Below are 24,921 nucleotides of genomic sequence, written 5' to 3'. Positions count from 1 at the left end.
GCGCTGCAATGGCATGGAACAGGAGAGCTGACAAACTCCCACAAAACCGATCGATCCCGGTAGCTCTGGATGGGGTGGAACCGTAGAAGATCGACAGCTTCCCGACCATGACACCAGCCACAGATCCCAAGGCTGCGTGAGTCACCATCCCGAGAGTGAGCTGTTACAGAGCACGCAAACAACCAGTGTGCAAACACCCTGGGCAAAACGAGGAGAGGGGAATTCCCCCCGGCAAAATACCGTCCAACTCCAGGGAAGGGTGGACAGGTCTGAACCAGGAAGCATCCTGAGACAGCACACAGAACTAAGCGGTTCTGATCCTGGAGAAGTTTAAAGCTGGCCCTTTCCACCTGCGTTACGTGAGCATCCATGCCTGGAACCGGAGCTTCTCTACCCAGCTGTGAAATACCCGAGCGTCCCAGAGTTTAGAGCAGTTGGGCAGCTGTGGGGAACGGACAGAGAAATAGGGTTGCCCTAATTCTGGGAAGTGGAAATTGAATCAGAGGTAGCACTTACAAGCCGAGTCAATCCACTGAGCATAAACTCTAATCTTACGGGATCTTTATGTCACAAGGATCTAGAAGCCTGTTTGTGACCAGGATAAAAGAGGATTTAATGGAGAGAGCGGGGCACCAGCCTGCCGGAAGAGGAGATAAAACCTTTAGAGCGCCTAAGTGGACAGCACCGTGAGACCGCTCTCTCTAGCCTAACCCACCAGAAGCATCAGATTCACTCCAAAGCAAAACGACTGGAAGGAAAAGGGCATTCAACAGCACTAATCCAGTAACAGATAAGAGCCTTACTTTTCATCAGACTGCTCTGCAATCAGAGAAGCAATCTTGTTTTCCTTCTCCTCCTGCTCTTTCAGCAACCTGCACAAGAGAAAAAGGACAGATGGAGTCAGCTGCTGCGAAGGTGTTATCGCCCAGCCCCTAACGCCGCAGGTCCCAAGTTTAAACAACATATTGGCACGGCTGCGCGCCCAACGTAACACCACACTCTGAGGGCTGCACCATCCAATAAACGTTTGAAAGCAACCGCCAACGTCCTCCAGAGCAAAAATTTTGCTGTATCATGATACTGCACAAAGACCGTGGCGTAGAACCAGAATCCACCGCAGGGAGCTGTGCCACTCTGACAACACATGCTTCGCAACTGCTCACTCAGGGGGAAACGGGCTGAGTACTTGGAACCATTACTAAAGGAGCTTTACCCAAAAACATCACTGAGCCCCCAGAATAATACTTAAAAAAAAAGAAAAACAACAAAAAAATCCCAAAAAACCCAGACCTCTACGACATGACAAAACGGCTCCATAAAAGTGCAAATTCACCACCCAAAGGAACCTCCCAATCTCCACAAACAATTTGCGTTTTGCTTGTGTTAGACCTGCCCTGAACCCAGTGAGATTCTCTGCACAGGGCACGCAGCCTGTCTCACAGCAAGGCCTGACGGCAGCAGTCAGTCTTTCAAACCATCCGGTGCAAGGCATGGTCAAGTAGCCTACCGAAACGGGAGATTTTGAGGAGAACAACTTGGAAAGGCCAATGAGACCCCACCCTTAGCACTGCACTCCTGCCTCCTGCGGAGAGGCTCTGGATTCTGAAAGACGGCAGCACACGGAGCTGAGCTGCACGTTCCCTTTGCCAAGCGCCGTCCACACATACACCTGACAGGCAAAGCAACAACCTGCTGCCCAAAAACTCACGTTTTCTGTAATCAAAAGGCGCTCTCTCCATGGTAGATCCATTCAAAACCACACAGGTCTGTCCAAAACCGCTCACCAATACTCGCTGCTTCCCAAAAGTTCAAAGTGATCCTCTTTTGCTTAAGCAGGTACACATCAGGGTTAAACAATACCTTTTCCCTTCCCAAAATACTACTTCATTTTCCATATTAATACCTTCTGCCTTTCTCACAGAGTTTCTCAATTTCTGCTTTCAGATCCTGCTCTTTCTGCAAGAATTCTTTCTTTTCTTTCTCCATCTTCTTCTTTGTCTCTTCTCGCTTGATCGTAACATCCTGAATTGCTTTCAGGATCTCCTGGAGTAAAACAAGCATCACACGATTAAAGAGCAAAATGCACAAGTAACTGTTTTGTTTTTAAATCCATTATTATTTTAGACTAATTGAAGAGAGATTATGAGATTACACGTGTCACCAAGATCTTTCTTTTTAGTAGGTCCAGGCAAGATATATAGCAATTGCTACGAGGAAACCCAGGAGACAGACAGACAGTCTAAACCGCAGTTTCTTCTGCCTTTTTAGAGGGATTTTAACGTGCAGGGAGTTCTGCTCTGTTTTAGATCTAGCCGATGAGACACTGATGGTTCCTTTTGCCTTAAGGTGAGCTACTACAGGGCCAGTTGTGAATCACTCATTTAACCTAGTGATCCTAGAGAAACGGCCTCAGAGATCTAAATAATCACACGGAACTAATTCTCCTCACTTCACAGCAGTTTTCATTTGGAAAAAACACTGTGCTTGCTGAAGAGGCATTGCAATATCACCAGCAGGAGCAGACGTGCGTGCAGGATGCTGTGTTAGATCTAGTTCTGAGCTGCTCAGCACCCTGATTTCGGCAGGGGCCAGCCCTTAGCGGTGTAAACAGTGTCGTACACAAGGGAGACTGCCACGCAGTGCGTCACTGCCACCTCTCACAGCCTGCTTGCTCCGCACAAGGCCAAAGCAGCCCGCCTGAATCGTGTAAGCGGCGGTGCTAACAGGCAGATTAAACAAAAAGAGAACTTCGCCAAATACCTGGTGGTTCTTCATCTCTTCTTCCCTCCGCTGTTGAAGCTGCTTAAGCTGTACCTGCAGCTGATTCTCCACTTGCCTCTGTTTGTCCAGCACCTCCTGGTAACGCTCCTTCAACAAAGCCCTCTCGGACATCATTTTGTCCTGCAGCAGAGAGCAGAAATTTAGGGGGAACCTTCCACCTCCCTCGCACTGAAGACAGCAGGGACAGGGGCAGGAAAGCTCAGCAGTGTAGAAGAGCCTGCCATCAAGAACCACAGTTAAACAGCTTCCACTTTCAAAGTTCAGGCTCTTGAGATCAGAAAAGATTAAGAGAGGCGCTGCCTGGAGCTCACACTACATTTCCTCCTTTAAAGAGAGCAGCTTAAGAACTCCAAGGCCGGTGTTTAAGTGAGGAAAAACACCCTGGGGGAAGAGCAGTGCTCCAGCTCCTTTGCCCGGCAGCAGCTCTGGAAGTGCAAGCGGCAGAGCCTGGACCCGATCGCAGGGCTTCGATACCCACCAAGTTCTTCTCGATATCCTGATCCGTGTTCACGTCCGTATCGGCCGTCTTGAAGTCAGTCTGCGAAGGGAGATGACTGCTGTCAGACCCGCCACCCCCGCAATTTCACAGCGACTGGCCGGACCCACGCCATCAGCCGGCCCTGGAGAAACACCGCCGGTGGCAGCACCCCCACCCGCCCTCCCCGAAACCGGCCGGCTTCCCGAGCACCCGTTTTAGCAACCCTCGCCCCACAAACCCCAACATCCACACCAGCCTCCCCCCCTTGCAGCCGCGCTCCCCCCGCAGCAGGGCCTGCCCCAGGCCCGGCAGCAGCTCGGCGCAGCCCCTGCCGCTGCCCGGCGGACACCCACCTGCACCGCGATGTTCTGCGAGGGCCTGGCGGGGGCCGCCTCCGCGTCGGGCTCCTCCGCCTCCCCGCCGCTCTGCCCCGCGGCCTCCAGGCCGCCGGGTCCAGGCTCCCCCTCGCCGCCGGGCAGCGTCGGGGCCTGGCCGGGGGCGGCCGCCGGCTCCGCCTCTCCGCCGGGACCGCCCGGCGCCGCCTCGCCGGGGCTCTCCGGGGCGGCGAGGGCGCTCCCGCTGCGCAAAACAAACAGGTCGGTGACTCGCTGCGCCCGCCTCGGCCCCGCTCCCGGCCCAGGCCCCGGCCCTACCTACCTGCCGGGCGGCGCGGCGGGGCCGGGCTCGCTGAGACGCGGCGGGGCCGGGGCGGCGGCGGGGCCGTCGGCCTGCGCCTGCTCCAGCGCCATGGGGGCGGGCGGGCTGGCTGCGGGGCTGGGCCCGGGCCCGGGCCCGGCGGGGCGCGGCGCAGAGCTGCCCGGAGCGGCGCGGCGCGGAGCGGAGCGGCACGGCCCGCGCCCCCGCCGCCCCGCCCCTTCCGGCGGCGGCGCAGAAGCGGCGCGACCGGCCCGAGGGCGCCGCCTGGCGGAGGGGAGGCCGCGCCGCCGGGAGCGGATATGACGTAGCTGTCAGCGGCCGTGGGTATCCGGAAGCGGCGGCGACGGCGGCCCATGCCCGGTGAGGGGGCCGCGGGGCCGGGGCCGGGGCAGTGGGGTCGGGACGGGACGGGACGGGACGGGACGGGACGGGCCGGGCTGGGCTGGGCTGGGCTGGGCTCGGCTCGGCTCCTGGGGTGCCCGGCAGCCCTGTCCGCCCCTTCGCCCGGGGGTCGCCGGTTGTCGCTGCCTCCCCGTCTCCCCAGGCGGACCCAACCGGGGGCTGGAGGCCCAGCATGGGGCGCCCGGCCGGCCCCCGGCAGGTGGGGGAAGCGGCGGCAGGCCTGCCCTGCGGCGCTGCCCGGCGGCTGCTGGCTTGCCCCGGGCGTCCCTGAGCTTTGGCCACCGGGAGTCGGGTTCTGGCCAGCGCCGGGGCGTGCCCGTGCTCCCCAGTCTCCCTGGCGCCAGCTGCCCGGGGGAGCGGGGGACGCTGGGTCTGCCCCGGGTCGCTGCGAGGTGCCGGAGCTCTCCGGAGGTGCCGCTCTCTTGAGTGTAAGGGCAGGCACCGGCGGATAAAGCCCTTCTTCTAGGGAGAGAAATCCGGACCTCTGTGTCTGTCATAAACCGTAGCTGGTGAGTTGTATCAGAGGCTTGGAAGCCCACCGAGAGAGGAAAACGGCTGGGGCAGTCACTAACGGCAAACTGCTGGGGGGTGGCAAGCTCCAGGCAGTGCCAGGGTGTGGGAAACAGAGCGGAGTTTTGGGAGGCGCTTCCCCCCTGTGTGGTGCCGTGGCTGGTGGAATGGGTTGAATGGTGGGATGGTTGAACTGGGGCTCGGTGGTGGTTTCCACCCATGCTGGTTGAAAGCAGGTTCCTCCGGACGTGGAGCAGGTGAGAAAACGCGTTTGGTGGGGCTTCCTCCAAAGAGGAACCGGCTCTCGGCTGTGGGCGTCTCACGGAGTGTGGCCTTTCTGGTGACGTTTGCTTCTGTACCAGGCTGCGATAAGAAAAGAAAGTGGCCCCTCTTCCGCCAGTCAGCAGCGGTGTGCTCTGGCAGGCAGGGTGGGCAGAGAGGATTGGTCCCTGCCCGGTCCCTGCCCAGTGCTGCACTGCTGGGAGGGAGCTGCTTTGGCTGGGGCTTCCCTGGAAGACGCTCTCCGCTGTGCGGGGGGGGTTGGTAGCTAACCCAGGTTTCCTGGCATTGCCCACTAGGAGCCATAGGGCTCCGTGGGACCTCCAGGTGAGGCCTTGGCCACCCTGTTCCGGGTCAGAAGAGTTTGGTTCTCACTGGTTTTATTTTCTGCTCTTTGCAGCCCGCCTGTCTGATGCCGCATTGGAAGCGGAGGGTGCCGCTATGGAGCGCAGGGATGGAGGCCACACTCTGTATCCACACGTGCCTTTGGCTGAGTGCTGCCTGGATGCCCCTCGTGTTGTCAGACGGACTGGCCTGCGTCGGGGAGTGCACTCCTGGCACTGATGCCCAGCACGGCAAGCTGACGTGGGCTGTCAGCTTGGACGCGCCCGAGGAGGAGCTGGAGCAGCAGGCAGAGGAGCTGGCCCGGACTGCAGGGCTGGTGAACATGGGCCGCGTTGGCGAGCTCAGGGGCCATTACCTCTTCACCTACCAGCCCAATGGCCATGTGGCGAGCGAACCTGAAGCAATAAGGAGGGCGGTGGACACTTTGTTTGCACAGCATGACAGCGTGCGGTGGCACTCAGAACAGAAGCTTCTGAAACGTTCCAAACGCAGCCTGCACTTTAATGATCCCAAATACCCTCAGCAGTGGCATCTGGTGAGTGGTTTTCTGGCTCTTGTGCTAGCAGGCTCGGGCTGTTTGTGTGGCCACATGGCAGGCAGAGCAATCACTTTCTGTTCTTGCGGCAAGGAGGAAGTACACCGAGAGCTCGCCCTGCCCGCCCTGTGCTCGCCACCATAATGGGAGGAGGCAGCTGCCACAACTGGCCATGCACCAGTGGTGCTGGGGTGGGCAGAGGGGTTTTGGCTGAATCACGCTGTACGGCTAGCAGGCTGGAGCGTGGTGTCGGCCCTGCGGCGCTGGGCACTCACTTTGTGGCTCGAGGACTGTTGCTGTCTGTTCATGTCAAACAAATCTCCCATGGCTGCCTTGTGACTCCCTGTGCTCCTAGCCCAGCCCCAGCCCCGCACATCATAGCCAGCACGCCCAAAAGGTCTGGCAGCTCCTTTCCTCACAGCTGACCCACTCCTCCGCTTTTCCTCTCCCCTCGCTGTCCTTCCTGGTGCTTAGAACAACCGCAGGAGCCCCGGGAAGGACATCAATGTCACAGGTGTCTGGGAGCAGAACGTGACGGGGCGCGGTGTGACGGTGGTTGTGGTGGACGACGGCGTGGAGCACACCATTAAAGACATACAGCCAAATTACGTGAGTGCCGGCTTCGCGGCGTAAGCGTGCGAGTGCACGGCTGCTGGCAGAGCCTGGCCCGTGCTGTCACCCCGGGCTTGGCCAGGGTGGGAAGTGCCAGTGGCAAACCTTTCCCTGGGAGATTCTGCACCCAAGCTGCAGGGTTACCAGCCTTTGTGCTACCTGTGGGAGGCAGCTGCTTACACAGGAGAGCTGGCCTCCCTCTGCCCCACAGCAGTTGCTAAGGCCGCCTCTGTTGGTCCCTTTCCCACAGCAGCAGATAGCAGTATTGAGCTGCAGCCCTGTGTGGAAGCAGCCTCTAAGTTCCCGTGACTTCCAGGCTGTGTTTCAGCCCGCATAGCTCTTAGTCCCGGTTTTCCCAAAAAGCGGAGAGCAGAGTCCTGCATCGTGACTGTGGGTCTGTTTACAGAGCCCAGAAGGCAGCTATGACTTAAATTCCAATGACCCCGACCCTATGCCTCACCCTGACGAGGAGAACGGCAACCACCACGGGACCCGCTGCGCCGGGGAGATTGCTGCCGTGCCAAACAACAGCTTCTGCACAGTGGGAGTTGCCTACGGGAGCCGCATCGCAGGTACGTGCATGCAGCACCACGGCGTGTTGCGCTCATGCCTGGCTGTCTCGCCTCTGATTCTGTGGGGCCGGGGCACAGCTCCGTGGGAGGGGTGGCTTGGGCGAAGCGGCTCTGAGTCAGCCGGTGCCTTGCTCAGGCTGGTTGCTCTGTCAGAGGGAGGAACCGGCGTCTGCCTGAGCTCCTCTCCAGAGGAGCCAGTTCCTGGCAGAGCACGATAGGTGTGTGCTGGGGCAGCTTTTCCGGAGTACTCCCAGCACGCCGCCTGCCTGGCAACAGATCTTTTGGCAGATGCGCATCTGTACTGCGCAGCCTAAGCCAGGCAAACGTGTGACAACGTGCCCGCTCTGGTGCAGTGCTGCAGGCTGTATCTGGAGGCACTGAGGAAGCAAATGTTTGCCAATCCCCTGCGCTACCCTGGCCCTTGGTCTCGGCTCTGCCTTGCGGGGATGAACAGGATGCGAAGGTCCAGCTGTGTCTCTCTCCTCTGCAAAGCCAGGGAATGTGCCACTGTGGCCTCGGCTGTCTCCGGAGCTCTTGTGCTCCTTCACGGAGGGAGGCGAGTTCTCTGTGCCGGGCAGGATGCATCCCTGACAGAGCAGAGGACGGTGCTGCTGTGCCGCAGCCTAGGACGTGATTCTCTGCATACTCGGCAGATGGTGCCACATTCCCTGGCTGCGACACGGGGCTGGGGAGTGGGTGGGCCCCGGGGTGCCAGCAGAGTGCTGGGGGTCAGGAGCTCGCCTGGGGCGCTGCAGGCAGCTCTGCACCCCTGCCCTGCGCTCGGCTCCCTCCCTACCTCGCCCCAATGGGGCGCTCCCCGAGCAGCCACCCTGATTGCGGCACAGCATGGTCCCCAGCCGCCAGCCGGCCTGGGAGGCTGCGGGCAGGTGCTGCTAGCAAAGCCCAAAGCCCGGCTGGCAGAAGGAAAGATGAGCTCATAGTTTAACCGAAGCATGAGGAATAGGGAGGGTTTACCCTGGGTTGCTCAGGCAGACCTGGCACATCTTCGGGCTTCAGCTGTCCAAAGCTATGCCTGGCCTTGCAGGGTGAGCGCAGCGGGGCAGCCTCGAGTGCTGTGGGGGGACAGGGCACTGCCCTGGCAGCGTGGAAGTGCTGGAGCCAGTGTGGTGCCAGCCCGGGCGGGGAGAGCCAGCGCATCCCTCGCTGGGCTGCTCCGCTCCTCCACAGGGGAGGCTCAGATACGACAGTAAAAAGCCGCGTGTGCTGTGTCAGGAAGAGCTGAGATGGGTGGGCGGCTGCACTGTTTATAAATAGGCTTAATTGAGACGCGTGCCTCGTTTCCATTTGTAACATGCTTTGCCAGCCTAAACTGTGATGCAAAACCGTAATTATTAATGGTTTGGGTCACTGAAAACTCAGCATTGAGCTTTTATTGGCTTTGTTGGAGAAGTGGCCTTGCCCTCGTGGTCTGAGCACAGTAGCTGGGGTCTACTGCATCTTTTGAGCCCTTCCCTTAGCAGGCAAGCGTGCCGCCCTTCCCAAAGCCACGCCTGGCTGTTTGGCAACTTGGAAGAGGAAGCAATTGCTCCAGGCAGGGACTAGCCCTGAAAAGTACTGGGATAACTGAGGGCGGGATGTGAGGAAGGCCCTGGGGAGCAGTGTTCTGGGTAGGGGGGCTCCGGGGTGCACAGAAGTGAGCCCAGATGGTGTTCGGTTGTGCTGTCCCCGTCCCCATCTTGGTTCTGGCAGTGGGACTGTAGGACTTGCTTGGCAGAAAAACCATGTCCAGCAGAGGACATGGAGCTGTGTGTGAGGGTGCACCTACAATCCCTCGCACACATCGAGCCCCCGTGGACTGATCTGCCGGGTTCTGACGAGCTCTGTGAGATTCAGTTCTGTCAGGCTGGGAGCGTGAGTGTCCCCGGTGTGAACCCGCCAAGGAATTTGTTTGCACTGTTTATACAGCTTACTTTGATCCACTTCAGTCATGTTCATTGTCCTTTGTCCTGCAGGCATCCGAGTGCTGGATGGGCCCCTCACCGACAGCATGGAGGCCATCGCCTTCAACAAGCACTATCAGATCAATGACATCTACAGCTGCAGGTGAGCCCCAAGGGGACCCTGAGCCAGGTCGTGCCGACACCCAGCAAAGGCCCATATGCCCTGCTCTGCCTGGGGACGCGGTCACAGCTCATGGTTGAATGCTCACACCGGTTCCTCTCCTCCTGTGGCTCCAGCTAGCCTTGAGGCACCAAAATCAGTACTGCTTTTTTGGGTCCTGTGAGCGTGGCTGGCAGGCAGGCAGCCAGGCTGCGAAGTGGTGGGTCTGTCTCACAGAGGGGACACCCTGCCCGTGCCCCTGGGCTCGGCGCCCATCTGTGCCCTGCAGTCAGGCTGTCTCAGGGGCTCTGTGTGGCTGAACCTCAAGGGGGTGTGCAGCTGGGCACGTAAGGTGGGGTGCTCTGTTACTGCTGTTAAGAGTAACATCAGTATTCCTGTTACCGGAGAGCCGGCCTGTGCTGTGCACGGCACCTATGGTTGTGAGGCTGCCTTCTGAACTCCGCTCCAGCACCTCCCACAGGCTGGCTGAGCTGGAGGGGCCACCGTGCCCCCGCTGTGGTCAGGGAGCCCCAACTGAGCTGTGTGACGGGGACTGGAATGTGTGAGAAGCTGGTTGTTAAAGAAAAATCAAACATTTTGTCCACTGGAATCTGACCCAGGGGCACAGTGCAAACATGACAGTGATATCCCAGCAGCGAGGGGCCAACCTGATGGATGGGAAAGTACAGCGCCCTCCGGTCCCAGTCGTGGTGGTGGGAGTAGCCGATGGCTGCTTGTAGCTCACTGTAATGGAAAACTGTAACAGGAGGAAGAGTTGCTGTCTGCGACTCTGGGGGCTGTCACTTATGGTGTCTGTCGTTGCAGCTGGGGTCCAGATGACGATGGGAAGACTGTGGATGGCCCCCATCAACTGGGAAAGGTAAAAAAACAATCCTAGCAGCACGGGCCACCCCTAGACTAGCTCTCTGGGCTTGTGATTTCTTGCCTGCCCAGACAGGCGAGGAGGGACATTGCTGTGGTGCAGCGCACGTTTGTTTGCTTCCGTTGCTGCCAGCGGAGGTGTTGCATGTTACTATGTGGTGGGGAGAGGTGACGTTGCTGCGAGAGGGCAGCATTCAGGCAGTATTAGATGAGCTTTCCAAGGAGAGGCTGGTTCCAGCAGGAAAATGCTCTTTCGCAATCTGTGGGATTATTCTGACAACTTTTACAACCCAAGGGACGCTTTCTGCTCAGGACACTGAGCATTCCTAATGCTAAGGGTGGTTCTCAAGGCAGGGAGTGTGCCTGCAAATGCTAGGAGTAAATAAGGGGCTGGGGCGATGGCTGCATTCGCTCTCAGTGGGACCGCGGTGGGGGAAGAGTCAGAGCTGAAGCTCCTTCCTGGGCCGTTAAGGTGTTCTCACAGCAGCCGTGCTGCAGAACCTCTGCAAAACGCATCCCTCTGCCTGCGCCTGGCTCTGGCTGCCCAGGCACCGCAGCGAGGGGTCGCTGAGGGGACCCCGAAACTGGCACTGCGTTGCTTGTGGGATGTGGTTCTGCTTAGTTTCTCTTTTGCTTGGCAGCCTTTTGCTGTACCTTTTTAACCACAGGATAGCAGTTACTGTGCTGTTCGGAGCAACGCTGACAGCTGAGCTATCAGTTCACGATGACAAATGGTTTGCAGTTCTGCAAGTTAATTTATTCTCTTCCTGCATGCAGAGACAGCTGTAACAAGCTCGGGGACACAGAGCACAAGCAAAGCTTGCTTTAGCACAACAGAGTGTCCGGAGGGCTTTCTGGCCAATGCAGCGTGGGTCTTCGCCTGCTGAAGGGAGGGCAGAGGAGGAGGGTTGGTTTCCAGCAGGATTGTTTTTGTGCTTGTCCATCAGCCAGATACCCGTTATCTAGGCGGGAATGACTTCTGTGCAAGGCGTCGGCCTGAAGATGTGCTTCCCAAGTGGGACTGGTGTGGTTGTGTTTCTCAGCGAAGGCAAAGCCCAGTGTATGTGGGGGCAGGGGCCTTGCAGAAGGGCAGCGGCCACGTGTGGATAGTCTCTGTCGGCAGGAAAGCCTTGGTGCTGCAGAAAAGGCAACTCCAAAGTGAGCCCTGCTGAAGTCAGGAGGCTTCTGTGTTCCTTCTGAAGTACAAATGCTGGTCAGTCCTTGTGCTGTGATTGCCTGGAAGGTTGCTTTTCCTTTTTCTCTTTTTATTTTTAACACAGAATCCACTTACAATCATAGCGAGCTATGGAACGGCTGTTCCCCAGCCCAGACATTGGCTGTGTCGCTGCCTTTGTAACACACTCGCTCTGGAATTCCAGTGTCTGGTCAGGGCTGTAACAGACACAAGTCCCTGACTCTGCTAGCTGGGTGAAATACGGTCCAGAGGGGTTGTGGCTGGCCCTGCTATCACCCCGAGTACTTGGCAGGGCTGGTTATTGAGATCTCAGAGCACGGACTTTGGTTGCTGGATGGGGATACCAGGACACAGCTTTCCAGCACATCCTGCTTGCGAGCAGTCCACAGGGCGAACGCTTCCGCAGCTCGGGAGAGGCGCACGTGTCCGTCTGTGCCTGGGTTAGCAGCGAGGTGTGCTGTGAGGTCTGGGAGAGCCCTGTGCCCCCATGGCAGCTGGCAGCAACCCTCTGGGTGAGCGGGGACGGGCACGGGAAGGGTCCACCTGCCTACGTGCCCTGACCAGCGACCGTTCCTCCTCCGCAGGCTGCCCTGCAGCACGGCGTGATAGCGGGTCGCAGGGGCTTTGGGAGCATTTTCGTCGTGGCCAGTGGCAACGGTGGGCAACACAATGACAACTGCAACTACGATGGTTATGCCAACTCCATCTACACTGTCACAATAGGTGAGTGCCTGCGTCTTCTGTCTTATTCGTTCCCAGTGTGGAAAAAGGAGATCATCCCAAAAGCGCAAATCCTGCCCAGCTGGAAGCTGGCTCGATAGTGGGAATCTGTGTCTGTCCTCTGGGAATGAACATGGCAGTGTCTAGAGATGCTGGGCTTTAGTCCTCAAGTCTAGTTTTCTTTTGACTTACAGAGCAACAGGAGGCTAAAGAAATTCCTGCCAGCGTTCAGGCCTCCATCGCTGGGGCTGTGACAGGCACGCTGCCATGTTGAGGGAGTGACCTGAAATGCAGCATTCCCATCACGTGTGTTAGAAAAGCAGCATCTAGTCCATTTTCTCGAGGGGAGAAGCTACATGAAGGGTAGGAGATCTGTGTGATGTTAAGCACAGTGAAAGGTTATTTATTATGGCTGCCTTTCCTGGAGATCTGAAAAATCCTGAAAAATACAGGCTTGGGTCAGTTTCCCTGCCCGGCTCCCAGCCTGTGAAAAAGCACAGCTAGCAGGACAGGCCCTCAGGGGCTCATCACCTTGCGATTTCAGCAGCTAAAACAAAACAGGCTTCTCACGGTCGATGCCTTTCACTTTTTCCCAGGCGCGGTGGACGAGACGGGCTCCATGCCGTTCTATGCCGAGGAATGTGCCTCCATGTTGGCAGTGACCTTCAGCGGCGGGGACAAGATGATGAGGAGCATTGTGAGTACCACGCAAGACACGTGTCTTCCCCTGGGCTCTGCTGGCCACACCTGGCCGCAGGGCTGGAACAGCCCAGTGCACACAAGGGACGACGCTCTGTCCCTTCTGAGTGCCACGTGTCTGCCTTAGGCTGGTAGTTGGGTTCCTTTTTGAGGCAGGGAATGAACATGCTTTTTTCTAGGTCCTACATAAATAGCGCTCTGAGAGGGAGGTTCCTATTTCTAGTTTTCCCTGTGTCGTCACTGTCTGTCAGCCTGTAGCTCGCAGTGCAGTGACCCTCTTTCTGCAAGGGTGTTCGCGGGCACACCGAGTTCCTGTCCCCAACTGCAGATCCTGTGTGTGTCATGTTTGTCACCTTCAGCGCAGGCAGATGTCGGACAGAAAGGGACAGGGGCTGTGCTCCCTTATCTCCCTGCTCTGCACTGCTGGGAACTGCAGGCAGACATCGTCTGGGATGGGGGCCGCTTGGGTGACCCCTAAGAAATTCCTCTGCAGCATGCGTTTCCCTGGGAATGCCATCCGGGGAGCTCCCCTGGCTCAGCCGGCAGAAGACAAGCTGTAGCCCAGCTGTTGGTGTACCCCCTTTGCTCAGCGAGGAGGAAGCCTGCGGCAGGACTCCCACACCACTGTGGGTGTTCCTGAAGAGAAAGGGGCAGGGGCGGCTGTGGCTCAGCTCCGCGGTGCCCTGCCAGCCCCCCTCGCTTCCGCTCCGAAGGGATGCGGGAGCACGCATGAGCACGGAGAGCTGGGAGCAGCATTGGGCTCTTTAAAGGGCTTGGCCCCAGCTCCTTCTCTGTTCTGGCACGTGTGCCTCTCCCAGCTGAATTTTTCAGAATATTTTTATCAGCTTTTCTTTTTTTTTTGCCAAAAAATGACTTCTTGTCAACAAAATGTCCTTTTTGCCCGAGCCAAGCAGCCGAGCCTGTTTTCACCAGCCCCAGGCCTGACCCAGCGTGTTCCTCCCTTGGCGCTAGTGCACTCGGGGAGCTCTCAGGCTAACCAGCCTGTATGGCTGTGACCTGTTCCTGTCCTGCGCTGCCGGCGGGGACTGCAGAGCCCAAGCCACCCTGGGACAGCTTGGGGTAAACGTCATGGGCTCCCAGGCCTGACTGTTTCAGGTTGGGCAGGCACCAGGAAGATCTCCTGTCAGGACGGGCAGTTCCCAAAGGCACTTTCCAGGCAAAGCCGATGAGGCAGCAAAGTCCCAGTGGGAGATCGGCACCAGCAGTGTGTGCTTGGGGGTCTCGGGGGGCCTGACGGACGAGGGACGGTGCCTAGGGTGCTCCTGCGAGCAGGGACGTGTGGCTATGGCTCTGTGCCTGCCGGAGAGGAGCTGAATGCAGGCTTGTCAAACAGGCTTCCCCACGTGCTGGGTAAACCTGGAGAACAGGAAGAGCCTGGGATCCTCAGCCACCTGGTTGGGACTCAGCAAGCTCCTCCTGCCGTCCAGAGCCAGGACAGGAATCCGTGCCCAACTACAGCACGGCGCAATCTGCCTGGAGCAGCGGCTGGGCTCGTGTGGCAGGGAAAGTAAAACCAGAACGGAGCTAATTTTTCCTTTCAGAAATAACTTCAATTATCCCAAGCCGGTTTGGAAACTACTGATGTTAGGAAAAAAGGAAACGGCAGCCAAACAAGGGTTCTGCTGCACTTTTGTCAGGAGTTACAGAGCTTTGGGTTTACGTCCAGCTTCCCCCAAGCCTGCTGCTGGTGAGAGCACTTTGAAGGTCTCAAACGCCCCTTTATTTTGAATACTGGCTTTATGGGATGCAAACGCAGGAGCTGGTATTCCATTTGAGATCCAGGACGAGATGCCACGCATAGCCTAGGCACGGCACGTGCCAGAAAGCTGTCCTGTTTCTTTGCCATGCCGCGGTCACTCCTTTAGTGTGTCCATGCCATGTTAAAACTTTCACCCTCCTTTTTCTGGAGGATAGTCGTCTTCTACACGCCCTTTAACCCTGCTTCAGTGATGTCAGAGTTAACTTCTCAGCAGCCATCTGCTGGGCTCTTTTCTTTTACCAGACTATAAACTTTGTGTGGTTTCCTTAATGGGAAGAATTTAATACGGCTTCTGGCACTAGCTGCATTTCCTACTGAAAGTTTATGCTGCTCAGGGTGTTCTTTGTAGGGTGTGCAGCGTCCAAGCACAAGCTGAAGTTGTTAACAGCTGGCAGAACGTTATGGAGTCAAGCAAAGAAGGCAGCAAAACCTACAGCTTTTGGCAGTGCAGGCTGTCTCCCCGTGGGGAGCACAGGGAGACGGACACATTCAGTTTGCAGTGAGGTGGCATAATTGCGGAACCTCCCAATGCCTCTCTTGAGGCTCTGCGGGCTCTGCGAAGTCCCCTATGGTCCCTCTGCAGAGGCCCTGTTGTGCTGGAGTGGCGCTGTGGTCAGCAATGAAGATGAGGAAGGTCCCAAACCGTAATTGCCTTGAGTCTTCCCTGAACTTGCTTGGCTCAGGCCCAGTTCCTGTCTCTCTCCAAAGGAGACGATTTGCATTCGTCGCTTCTCAACTGGGATGGGTTGTCCCTGAAGCGAGGGTGTCCCAGGACTCTACGGTGAGCTTGAGGTCCCTATGAGTAGCGGCTCTTAAGCAGCGGCAGCTCGTTTGAATTGGCGTGTTGGTCCTAAGGCAGCAAGGCTCTGTGCCTGTGCCCAGAGTACCCTGGAGAACATGTGCCCTGTTTGAGTTTGGGGTGTGTGTCCCTCTCCCTGAACTGGTGCTGGTTTTCGTGTGCAGGCAGCAGCGCTAAGAGGTGTCACCTCCAAAGGCCCCAGGGATGTCGGCTGAAATCGGAAGCTTTTTGCAAGACCCAGTCCAGCCTCGGTAGCCACGCTGGCTGCGAGCAGGGGCAAGGGGAGAGTGCCTGCGTGGGGCCCTGCTGGGCTGTGGCTGTTGCTCCCACAGGCCAGAGCAACCATCCGTGGTCCAGGGCAGTGAAAAGCTGCTGTTCCTTATCCTCAGCTAAACTCTGTACAAACAAGGACAGCAAAGGTGCTTTCCTGCCCTTGCCCTGAGAGAAGCTGCCTGAGCCGCTCTGCTCAGCCCCACACCGGACTGTTTTGCGTCCCAGCTCCCAGCACGGGGCCAACCTCTCATCTGGAGAGTTGTGGTGTTGTCCTTCCCACCTTGTACTGGTTTTTGCCGGGTACCCGTGTCCTGGCCAGGATCTGTCTGGGAAATATTTGCAGTTTTTTAAGCAGCTAATCCCTGACCCTCTCCCCCTGCTGCTGCCCTGCTCTTGTTGTTCTGCTCTTGGCTGAGGGAGGATGACGGGATCTCTGGCTGCCCCTCCCGTCTCCCAGCCTGATCTCAGCAACCACAGAAAGAAAGCTCACGCGCTGCAAATTCCTCACTTCACTCTGGAGGGAAGCTGCCCGTGCGGAAGAGACGGCTGGGAGACAGGCAGATTAAGAGACGGACAGATTAAGATGTGGTTCATACAGGCAGGGTGTTCAGGACCACCTCCCCGTGTCTTTGCTCTGGAGGGGGACTCCTTGGGCAGCCAGAGACCTTTTTCATTTTGTCTGAAAGCCTTGTACGGGGCTGGGGGGGGGGTTCAGGCTCTGGATGCTGGCCTTGGTGTGCTGTATTTGGACTGGGTGCTGCCTCAGCTCACCTTTCCCGGACCGGGTGCTGCCCCGCTGCCCCAGCTCACCTTTCCCTGCCCGTGTTCCCCGTGGTGGCAGAGAAGCGGGAGGTGTCCCTGAGCGAGGGGCCATGGGCGCTCAGCTGCAGTCCCTCCTTTTCCTTCTGGCATAGCGAAGGCGTGTAAAGGTGCTGTGTGACTGTCTGTGGTCCTCTTTAAAGGCTGCTACGTGCCCTATACAGTGCAGAGAAGCTCAGCTTTTCGGCCCAGCAGTGCATGCAGCGATGCTCTCCCCTGCCCGTGCTGTCACGCTCTGATTCCTGCTCTGCGCCAAACCTCGCACCCTTCTCCCTGCTCAAAGGCTTTGCCATCTGTTCACCTGGGGCAGACCGCGTTGAGCCAGACATGCCTGGCTGGGCTGGCTGCCTGGCAGAGCGGGAAAGGCACTGCTGGCTGCACAAAGCAGCCTTGTAATTGCCATAGCAGCAGCACAGCGGGTGCCGGGTTAGCTCCTCTCTCCCCCAGGACAGTCAGCTCAGCCTGGCCAAAGGCATCCTGCAGTGGAGAAGGTTTTCACTGTCCACAGAAAATAATAACCAGGCAAATCAGGGTGCTGGAGGAGAGGGCTGGCCGGCGGGGGACACCCAGGCTGCTGGGGAGGAGAACTGCTGACTCCATCTCTTCTCCCCTCTCACTCCCAGTTTTCCAAGCCTCCCCTTCGCGTGTTCAGCCAGCCCGTGGGGGATCTTTTCCTTCTTACCAGGCTTGTGGGAAAGCAGTAACAATTACATGAGCATTGCTGACAGCAGATCCGTGCTACGGGGCTCTCGAGAAAACCCACCAGCTTGTGCACCACCCTGCACGCTGCTGGGGTGCCCATGCAGTAAACGAGGACCCCGGCCTCCAAGCGGGGTGCCCGGGCTGCCCTCGCTCGCGAGCTCTCTGCTATCCGCCGTGCTCTCTGCCCGGAGCGCAGCTGCTGGCCCTGCGGCTGCCTGTTGTGTGCTTGGGTGTTGCTCGTTTCTTAGCTGTGCCCAGGATGGCGGTGGGGAGCCCCCATCTCTCGTGCCCTTCGCATAGTGTGGGGGCCATGCTATCCCGTGTCCCTGGGGCTTTTGCCAGCAGTTTTGTCACAGGCTGAACGTGGGCTGCCGGTGGAGCTGGTGTGGTGAGGGCACGGCTTGGGGCTGGGACCGCATGCTCGGTGGCTGTCCCAGCCGCCCCAGCATGGCAAACAGTGGCCTGACAGGAGGCATCTCTCCTCTTTCTCGGAAGGTGACAACAGACTGGGATTTGCAGAAGGGCACGGGCTGCACGGAGGGCCACACAGGGACATCAGCTGCCGCTCCCCTTGCAGCCGGGATGATCGCGCTGATGCTGCAGGTGCGACCGTGTCTCACCTGGCGAGACGTCCAGCACATCATTGTCTTCACTGCCACCAAGGTGAGTGGCCCTGCCTCCCTCCTGCTGCCCTTCAGGGATGCTGCAGGATGGCCGAGGTCCTGCTGTGCACGTCCTTGTTTATGTCTGCCTGCCCCTCTATAAATCTCTCGGTTGTCTGGCTCCCAGCAAAGGGATTGCGTTTTCCCCTCGCCCCTTGTTCCTCCCAGGAATGTGGCTGAGGCATGTTCCTCTGTCATGATAACAAATGGGGTGTTTGCTCCAGGCACGCCTGCATCTGCCAGTCGTACAGGTCTTCCAGGGGCTCACCGTGCCCCCGGCGAAGGGCCAGCACCCATCTCTGCAGCGTCCCCCTGCAGCCTGAGCAGTGGGCAAGCGAGGAGCTCTGCCTCTGGCCTTTTCTCGGACCCTCCAGAGAGTCGGGCTCTTGGAAACAGACATAACAGGGAGTGCGCGGCAAACACAGCCCTTCCTTTTGCTCAGCTTCGACTCCAGCACAGCTTCACTGCAGAAAGCAGGAGTGGGAACTGAGTGTGGCTGCCCAATTCAGCTTGGGGACATGGCTTCTTCCGCACCCCTCTGGGGAGCAGGAATCCGTGTCCAGCTCATGCTGTACTCGCTTTGGCACAGGGCAGTGTTTTCCACAACTGCAAGCCAGCATTGCTAGAGTACTACAACCCGATAAGTGATGGGACCCAGATCTGTCCTGGCCCAGCTCTTGTTGATTTAAAGGACTTGGTTCCTTCTCCCCAAGGCTTCTGCCATCCCGCAGGCCGTGGCTCGGGCAGCAGGGAGTAGCTGGGATGTTTCAGAGCAGAGGCATTTGTGCCCTTTCGTGCTGCTTGATTTCCTTTCTGAGGAGCTGGGAAGCCTGTTTGTCCTGGGACTTGTTTCAAACAAAGGTCAAACTGTTTCTTTCTAATAAGGCCGTGAGGGTTTGCTTCTCCACTGCTGCGGGGTATTTCTGCGCCTCCCTCCTGTCAGGCCCAGTTCTCTTTGCTCCGGTTTGCAGGGCTGCCGGTGTCCCCCAAGGTAACAAGTGTGTCCTGCATTTCTTTCCAGTACGAGGATCGTCACGCGAAGTGGGACATCAACCAGGCCGGCTTCAGCCACAGCCACCAGCACGGCTTCGGCTTGCTGAATGCCTGGAGGCTGGTCAACGCTGCCAAGGTAATTCCCCTCCCAGGACGTGACCCGGAGGCACGAAGAGCAGACCCAGCCCAGTGGTGGCAGCAGGTCCTGTACTGGCAATGCTGTGGTGTGACGCTGTTGCCGTTCAGGGCCAGCGCTTTGGCCGGCCCTCGCTATAAGGCTGCTTTTGGTATGAAGTAATGAGGCTTTCGGCAATGCCTGAGACCTGCCCCCGAGCTGCCGCTCTCTCAGCACTATATATAGCCATGGGCGAGAGCCTTCGCTGGTGGCAGACGACAGCTCTGATTCATGGCTTGGGGAGTTTTGTCAGCAGCCCCAGCACCTTCCTCCCTACGCAGTGGGCTCCAGGGAGGGCGTCATGCCCCGAGGAAACGGGGCGTTCTCAGCTGGCAGCTCTGGGCTCCGCATCCCCGGGGCTGCGGAGGGAGTGGTGTGGTCAGAGCAGGCAGGGGCATCCCCATCTCTTCCTCCCTGTGCCTCCGGTTGCATGGAGACCAGGGCACATCCCTTTGGCACTTGGTCCTCACTCGTGCATAGAGCGCCACGGAGCTGTGCCGGGTCACTGCCGGTTGCCAGCAATGCCCCCTCTCTCACAGGGGTTTTCAGACTGCTCTCTTCCTGTAGGGCTTTGGGTTCTGCTATGTTTCCTGCCTCACTGCCCCTGGGGTTGAAACGTAATGGCTTCAAGTAACTGCTCAAAGCTGCTCAGGTGGTGGCAGAGACAAACGCAGAGCTGGGGACAAACCAAGAGCTGGGGAGTCCTGAGTCTCCATCAGCCCCTCTAACCCCCAGGCAGCTGCTTTCCTTCCACTCCTGGGCGTGCGGGCACTCCTCACCAGCCCTGCGGCACTCGCTGTAGCCCGTGCGTGCTGCCTGGGTCCACGTGCTCTAGATCAGCGTCAGGAGAGTCCCGCGGCCTGGTCCCAAGCTGAGACCACGTCCACACGCATTAGGTGTGCTACAGGCAGGAGCATCTTGCCAGAATGGTGGGAGATTGAGAGGTGGACGTGCAGGGAGGGCGCAACCTCATGCTGAATCCTTTAACCTTTCCCACAACAGATCTGGGAGTCCGTCCCATACCTCGCCTCCTACGTGAGCCCTGCGCTGAAGGAGGGCAGGAGCATCCCGTTACTCCCGCAGGAGCTGGAGGTCACCTGGAACGGTAAGAGCAGGTGTGCCACATGAGAGCACATGCTCGTACACACCGAGTCCAGGGATCCAGCCCGTTTCCGCTGGCATGGGGTGCAGTTGGGCACGCTGACAGCCTGGAAGAGCGAGCCCTGGTCTGCGTGAGGCCACAAAGGGGTTAAGTGTTCGGCTGCCTAGGCTTTTTCCTCTCCCTTTCCACTGCTCTTCCCCAGGGGATCTGTGTCTGTTGATGTGGTCCCTTCCCCGATAACTCTATTCCATAGATTGATGTCTTGGAGGAGCCAGACAGGCATTAGCGAGCTCGGCCAGGCTGGGCAGCAGCCAGACCTGCTCCTCTGGCTTTGACCATTTTAGGTAATGCTCCAGCTCCCGACTTGGCCAGCCTCTGTCCACATAAACAAGGCGCTGCTCTGGCTGCTACCAGTGGGAAGGAGAGCTCGGCCCCAAGCCCTTCCCGGCCCCCCAGCAGGGCCCGGCTCTCCGGCTTCTTGCACCGAGGCTGGACCACCGGCCCCCTCCCTGTCCCGGTGGAGATGCTGTCCCAGGGGCCTGGCCCTGCCCCCCTGGCTGCCCCAGCTGCAGCTCCTGGCAGGGGTGCTGGGGGTTGGCAGCGCCCGGGGGCTGTGGCCCAGGATAGAGGTCTCCCTGGAAAGAGTTTGGAGCTCGGCAGGCCAGCACCCGCCTCGCAGGTATTCCTGTCCAACGGGGCTGGTCTGGCTCTGCAGCGCGCGGCTCCCTTGCAGGTACCAGCACCGCGGAGCCCATGGGGGACAGAGGGGTGACACCCTGCTGCTTGGGCTGGCAGCGGGGTTAGCCCCGCGTTCCCTCCAGGGCGAGGGTTAGTGGTCAAGCATCTCCTTCTGCCCTAAAAGGAGTTGTGAGCTGAAAGCTGGGCAGCAAGCAGTTTGGAAGAGGCAGAGAAGAGGCACTTTGGAGAAGTACGCGCAGAGGAGTGTGTGGCCGGGGGCACTACTGTCCCCCAGGTACCACAGGCTGCCTCAGAGTTAATGCTTTCCCCACGTGGCCCCGGTGAATGGATGCGGCCAGGCTGCCTGGTCCCGGGGTGCGCCTGCCTCCCCTCTTGGAAGAGGCTGGGAGGGACTCACCTGCCGCTCGGCCGGGGCTGCCGGGAGGAGGCCGAGCCACGGGCTGAAATCCGCTCCGAAGCGTGCCAGGGTTTCCTCTGCTATAATTAGCAGCCCCGGGCCTGTGAGCGTCTGTGGAGCTGCGAATGGTTTGAGATGAATACCAGGCTTCTCATCCCAGTCCTTCCAAACCGGGCTCCTGTGTAACCGTGGGTTCAGGGCAGCCTCTGGGGCTGCCAAAAGCTGGCACGGATCCAGAGCAGGAAGGGTTTGATGGAGGATGAGATATTATTTCATTGCAGTGGCCAAAGCGCTCTGGGGGGGGCTCCTGAACCCACAAGGCCTGAACCAGGACCAGGGCAGAGCTGGATGTCGTGGAGCCCGTGGGGCAGTGGCACGAGTTGTGTGGGCAGCAGTTAAGCCCCACTGGTGAAATGAGGATTCGGCTGCAGGCGAGAGGCTGCTGTAAATGAGAGGGAAGGGATGCGTGCAGAGGAAAGCGTGGGTTTGTATTGTCTTCCTGCTCTGGGACGTGCTGGAGATCCCGGGAGTCGGCTTTCCCACTTCTAATGGTGCTGTTGCCTTTCACCCCTCCTTCCTCACCACCGCCTCCTCACCCCTTTCTCACCACCCTTCCCATCCTGCCTGGTCCTGGCTGGACGCAGGGAGGGGACAAAGGGCACAGCTGCGGGCAGAGGACAGCCAGTACCGGGTGCCTTCTTCACCTCTGGTTTGGGAGGACCTGACTTCTGGCCTAAGTCAAGCAGCCTGAGCGCAACATGGGGTGCCCGGGAGGGAGTTTGTCAGGACGCCTCTCCCGGTGCTAGCCAGGGAGGTGCGTGGGTGGCTCGGCTTGGACAGGCAAGGAGGCTCCTCGCAGAGCGTGGACCAGGGCCGGGCCACCAAGCGCAGCATGGCTTTGCTGCCAGGCACTTGGCAGAGCCCCCTGGCATGGGTATGGCTGCCCTGGCCCCTGCCTCTTGCTCCAGGGACACAGATGCGCGGGGGCAGCCGGGAGGAGGCAGAGACCAGCGCATGTGTCCTGTTGAGTGGCACAGCAGTCCCTTAGGGCCGGCTGGAAGTGGGGACTCCGTCCCGGCCACCAGCCTTGGCAAACCCTGCCTTCCCTTTCCCAGTCACCACCGCCGACCTGGAGCTCTCCGGCATGAGAACCCTGGAGCACGTGGCAGTCACCGTCACCATCACCCATCCCCGCCGTGGCAACCTGGAGATCAGGCTCTTCTGCCCCAGCGGCATGATGTCCCTGATAGGGACCGCCAGGAGCATGGACTCGTAAGCACCGAGGGGGACGGGGGTGCGGAGGCTCGCGCTGCAGGGCAGGACACCCAGCCCAGCTGGCCCCAAGCAGGAGAGCCAGGGCACGTGTCCAGCCTTGCCGCTCAGGCTCCGTTACCCTCTCATGGCTTGTTTCTCCTCACCCTTTGTCAGGGACCCCAACGGCTTTGCTGACTGGACCTTCTCCACGGTCCGGTGCTGGGGCGAGGAAGCTCAGGGCACATACAGACTGGTCGTCAGGGACATCGGTGAGTCCTGCCTGCCGGAGGCGCGTGCTCCGGCAGGCAGCCGGCATGCAGCTCCATGCCATGTTCTGGGGAGCTGCCAGCTGAGCACCTGGGTGGCGACGGGTTAGCTCCAGATGGTGCCACCCAGCCAGGTGGGAGAGTTCCCCACTGGTCCAACCTGTTTCTTTCCCAGGAGATGACAGCCTGAGGCCTGGGACCTTGAAGTGGTGGCAGCTGACCCTGTACGGCTCCTCCTGGTCCCCAGCAGAGATGAAGGAACGGCAGAGGTAGGACACCACATCCCCGCCTTGGTGGGCAGACAGGAGGTGGAGGGCTGAGGGACATTATCAGAAGTCTCTGAGCAGATGCTGGAGCGGAGTTGCTGCCAGGTGCGTGGCAGGGTGAGGCTGCAGCCCAGCCGCCAGCGCCGCAGCGTGGGGCCCTGGGGCTGCCCTCGATACACTGCACTGGGGGGGTGAAGAAAATGGCTCTGTTGGCTGGGCCGGACCCAGGAGGGCAACCCTCCGTGCGGAAGAGGCTCACTCCGGACCCTTTGTGGGCATTTGGGACCCTCCCTGGAGCAGCCCTGCCTGCGGGACCCTCACGGGGTGCCTCTGTCCCCCAGGCTGCTGGAGGAAGCCATGAGCGGGCAGTACCTGAGCAGCAACTTCTCCCTGCCCTGCCCTCCGGGGCTGGAGATCCCCGAGGAGCAGCGCTACACCATCACAGCCAACACCCTCAAGGTGAGCCTGCCTGCGGGCTGGGGAGGCGGGCGCCGAGCGGGGAGACCCCGTCCTCTGCAGGAGGGTCCGGAGGAGCGGGACCCTGCCTCGCTGCTCCTCCTGGCCCTGTGCCCTCTCCGCTGGGTGACAGCAGGGCTCCGGGGTGGTTAAGGGCTTTGTTTCTTAAGGGGTTTCCTCCTCCACAGACCCTCCTGCTGTTGGGGTGTTTTGCCGTGTTCTGGACTTTCTACTACATGCTGGAGGTTTGCCTGACCAGGAACAACGTGGGGCTCGACCTGCCCTGCAACGGCTCCACCGCCTGCAAATGGTACCAGCAGGGAGGGAAGCACAGAGCCCTGGAGAGCGGCCTGGAGATGGAGTCTGTGCCGCTCTATCGGGAGAAGGACGTTGACGACGTCGAGATGGAGTGTGAGCACCCGGAGCCTGGCCAGGAGGACGAGGGGGAGGAGGGGTCCTGGACCCCCACCCACCCCAAACTTCCCAGCAGCGGCAGAGCCGCGAGCTTCCACGAGGCAGCCCCCGCCGGAGCAGGGTACCTGGGCCGGGAGGCGACGGCCGAGCTGCTCTCGGAGGACAGGGAGCACCAGGCGTGCTAGCTGGGGCTGCGGGCTGGGGCTGCGTCCCTCCCTCTCGGTACGTCCTTCCCGAGCACGGGCAGCAGAGACTTCTGAGCTACCAGGGACGCCGTTGGGTCCTGCGGAAGGTGGTGTTGGAAGTGGCTCGGAAACAAGGAGAAAGAGTGCTGGCAGCGGAAGGGGAGCTTCCCTTTCCCTCGCTCTGGAAAACAAAGCAAGCCTTAAACCCATTCCTAATGGAGCCTGCCCTGCAGTGGCGCTCAGGGCTTCCCTTTGTGCATGGAGCAAGGTCCCAGGGTGCTGCCCCCTGCTCCGCCGTGGCCCCCGTGGCCTTGCAGCACTGGGAAGAAGGGTCGCTTTTTCCCTAATTTCTGCAGAGTGAGCCTGGAAAGTGTGGCAGAGGCCTGCGCAGGCAGGGACCTCATAGCACTGTCATTTGCCTGCCCCGCTGGGCCAGCAGCTGGCCAGTACCCACCAGTTACGCCCACCTTAGAAGCAGGGAGTCCTTTCACCCGGCTCCAACCAGCGCTTGCTCCCTGTCCCCAGTGCTCTGACCCCGCCGCCGCCGCCTCGTCTCCCGCGGGCAGGTGCCCAGCCCTGCGGCTGGGGAGGCAGCAGGGCTGGGGGGCAGGACGGGGCTGGCCCTGCTGCGGCGGGCACAGAAGCAGCAGGTATCGTGGCAGCGCGAGCTCGCTGCGGCCGCTTCCCCCAGTTGCCTCCCCCTTGCTCGCTGGGGCCTCGGTTTGTGCCCGGTGCCCGGGAGGGACGAGGCCGTGGGCGATGCCCGCTTTGGGCCGGGAAGGGGAGGCTGAGTTGCTCTGGCAGTGGCTCGTCTGCGCGCGGGGTTGGCTTGTTGCTGTGTCTTTGGGTTCCTTGGTTTATTTTTTTAAAGCTGGGGTTTGTTTTTTAATCAGCAAAGCCCTTTTGTGTAGCTTTCCAAATAAAGTCTTAAAAACCCTTCTCTCCCCCATC

The 24,921-nt window shown here is 59.4% G+C and overlaps 2 protein-coding genes across 4 annotated transcripts in view; one reads left to right on the top strand and one right to left on the bottom strand.

Annotated features, from left to right (window-relative positions):
* The window catches only part of RNF214 (ring finger protein 214), a 9,125-nt gene extending 4,854 nt beyond the window's left edge, over nt 1-4,271 (bottom strand). The window contains exons 1-6 of the mRNA XM_054223271.1: nt 4,164-4,271; nt 3,613-3,912; nt 3,260-3,319; nt 2,761-2,901; nt 1,904-2,043; nt 804-872 (exon numbers count right to left, since the gene is read on the bottom strand). Coding sequence (XP_054079246.1) covers nt 804-872; nt 1,904-2,043; nt 2,761-2,901; nt 3,260-3,319; nt 3,613-3,912; nt 4,164-4,271 — 818 coding nt within the window. The remainder of the gene's footprint in view (nt 1-803; nt 873-1,903; nt 2,044-2,760; nt 2,902-3,259; nt 3,320-3,612; nt 3,913-4,163) is intronic.
* Nucleotides 4,196-24,921, top strand: PCSK7 (proprotein convertase subtilisin/kexin type 7). 3 transcript variants are annotated; one of them, XM_054222941.1, is made up of 16 exons: nt 4,196-4,276; nt 5,508-5,987; nt 6,462-6,596; nt 7,006-7,171; nt 9,145-9,235; nt 10,058-10,112; nt 11,894-12,032; nt 12,626-12,726; nt 17,597-17,764; nt 18,785-18,958; nt 19,934-20,036; nt 22,245-22,401; nt 22,558-22,652; nt 22,825-22,918; nt 23,257-23,374; nt 23,560-24,921. In XM_054222941.1, exons 2-16 carry the CDS (start codon nt 5,520-5,522, stop codon nt 23,968-23,970), a joined length of 2,475 nt encoding a protein of 824 aa, XP_054078916.1. In that variant the 5' UTR covers nt 4,196-4,276; nt 5,508-5,519; the 3' UTR covers nt 23,971-24,921. The 3 variants fall into 3 exon arrangements, with proteins under 3 accessions (XP_054078916.1, XP_054078915.1, XP_054078917.1); XM_054222940.1 differs by lacking the exon at nt 4,196-4,276 and adding an exon at nt 4,410-4,827; XM_054222942.1 differs by lacking the exon at nt 4,196-4,276 and adding an exon at nt 4,412-4,827 and having other exon boundaries at nt 18,785-18,892.

Source organism: Rissa tridactyla, chromosome 17, assembly GCF_028500815.1.
Source record: "Rissa tridactyla isolate bRisTri1 chromosome 17, bRisTri1.patW.cur.20221130, whole genome shotgun sequence".
NCBI classification, from domain to species: Eukaryota; Metazoa; Chordata; class Aves; order Charadriiformes; family Laridae; genus Rissa; species Rissa tridactyla.
This window is presented reverse-complemented; position numbering and strand designations above follow the sequence as displayed.

Excerpts from the sequence above, each read along its gene's own strand:
- PCSK7 (XM_054222941.1), top strand. The coding sequence starts at position 5,520 with ATGCCGCATTGGAAGCGGAGGGTGCCGCTATGGAGCGCAGGGATGGAG. Across the intron at positions 12,033-12,625 it reads CATCTACACTGTCACAATAG|GCGCGGTGGACGAGACGGGC; the intron begins GTGAGTGCCTGC and ends ACTTTTTCCCAG. Across the intron at positions 22,653-22,824 it reads ACTGGTCGTCAGGGACATCG|GAGATGACAGCCTGAGGCCT; the intron begins GTGAGTCCTGCC and ends TTTCTTTCCCAG.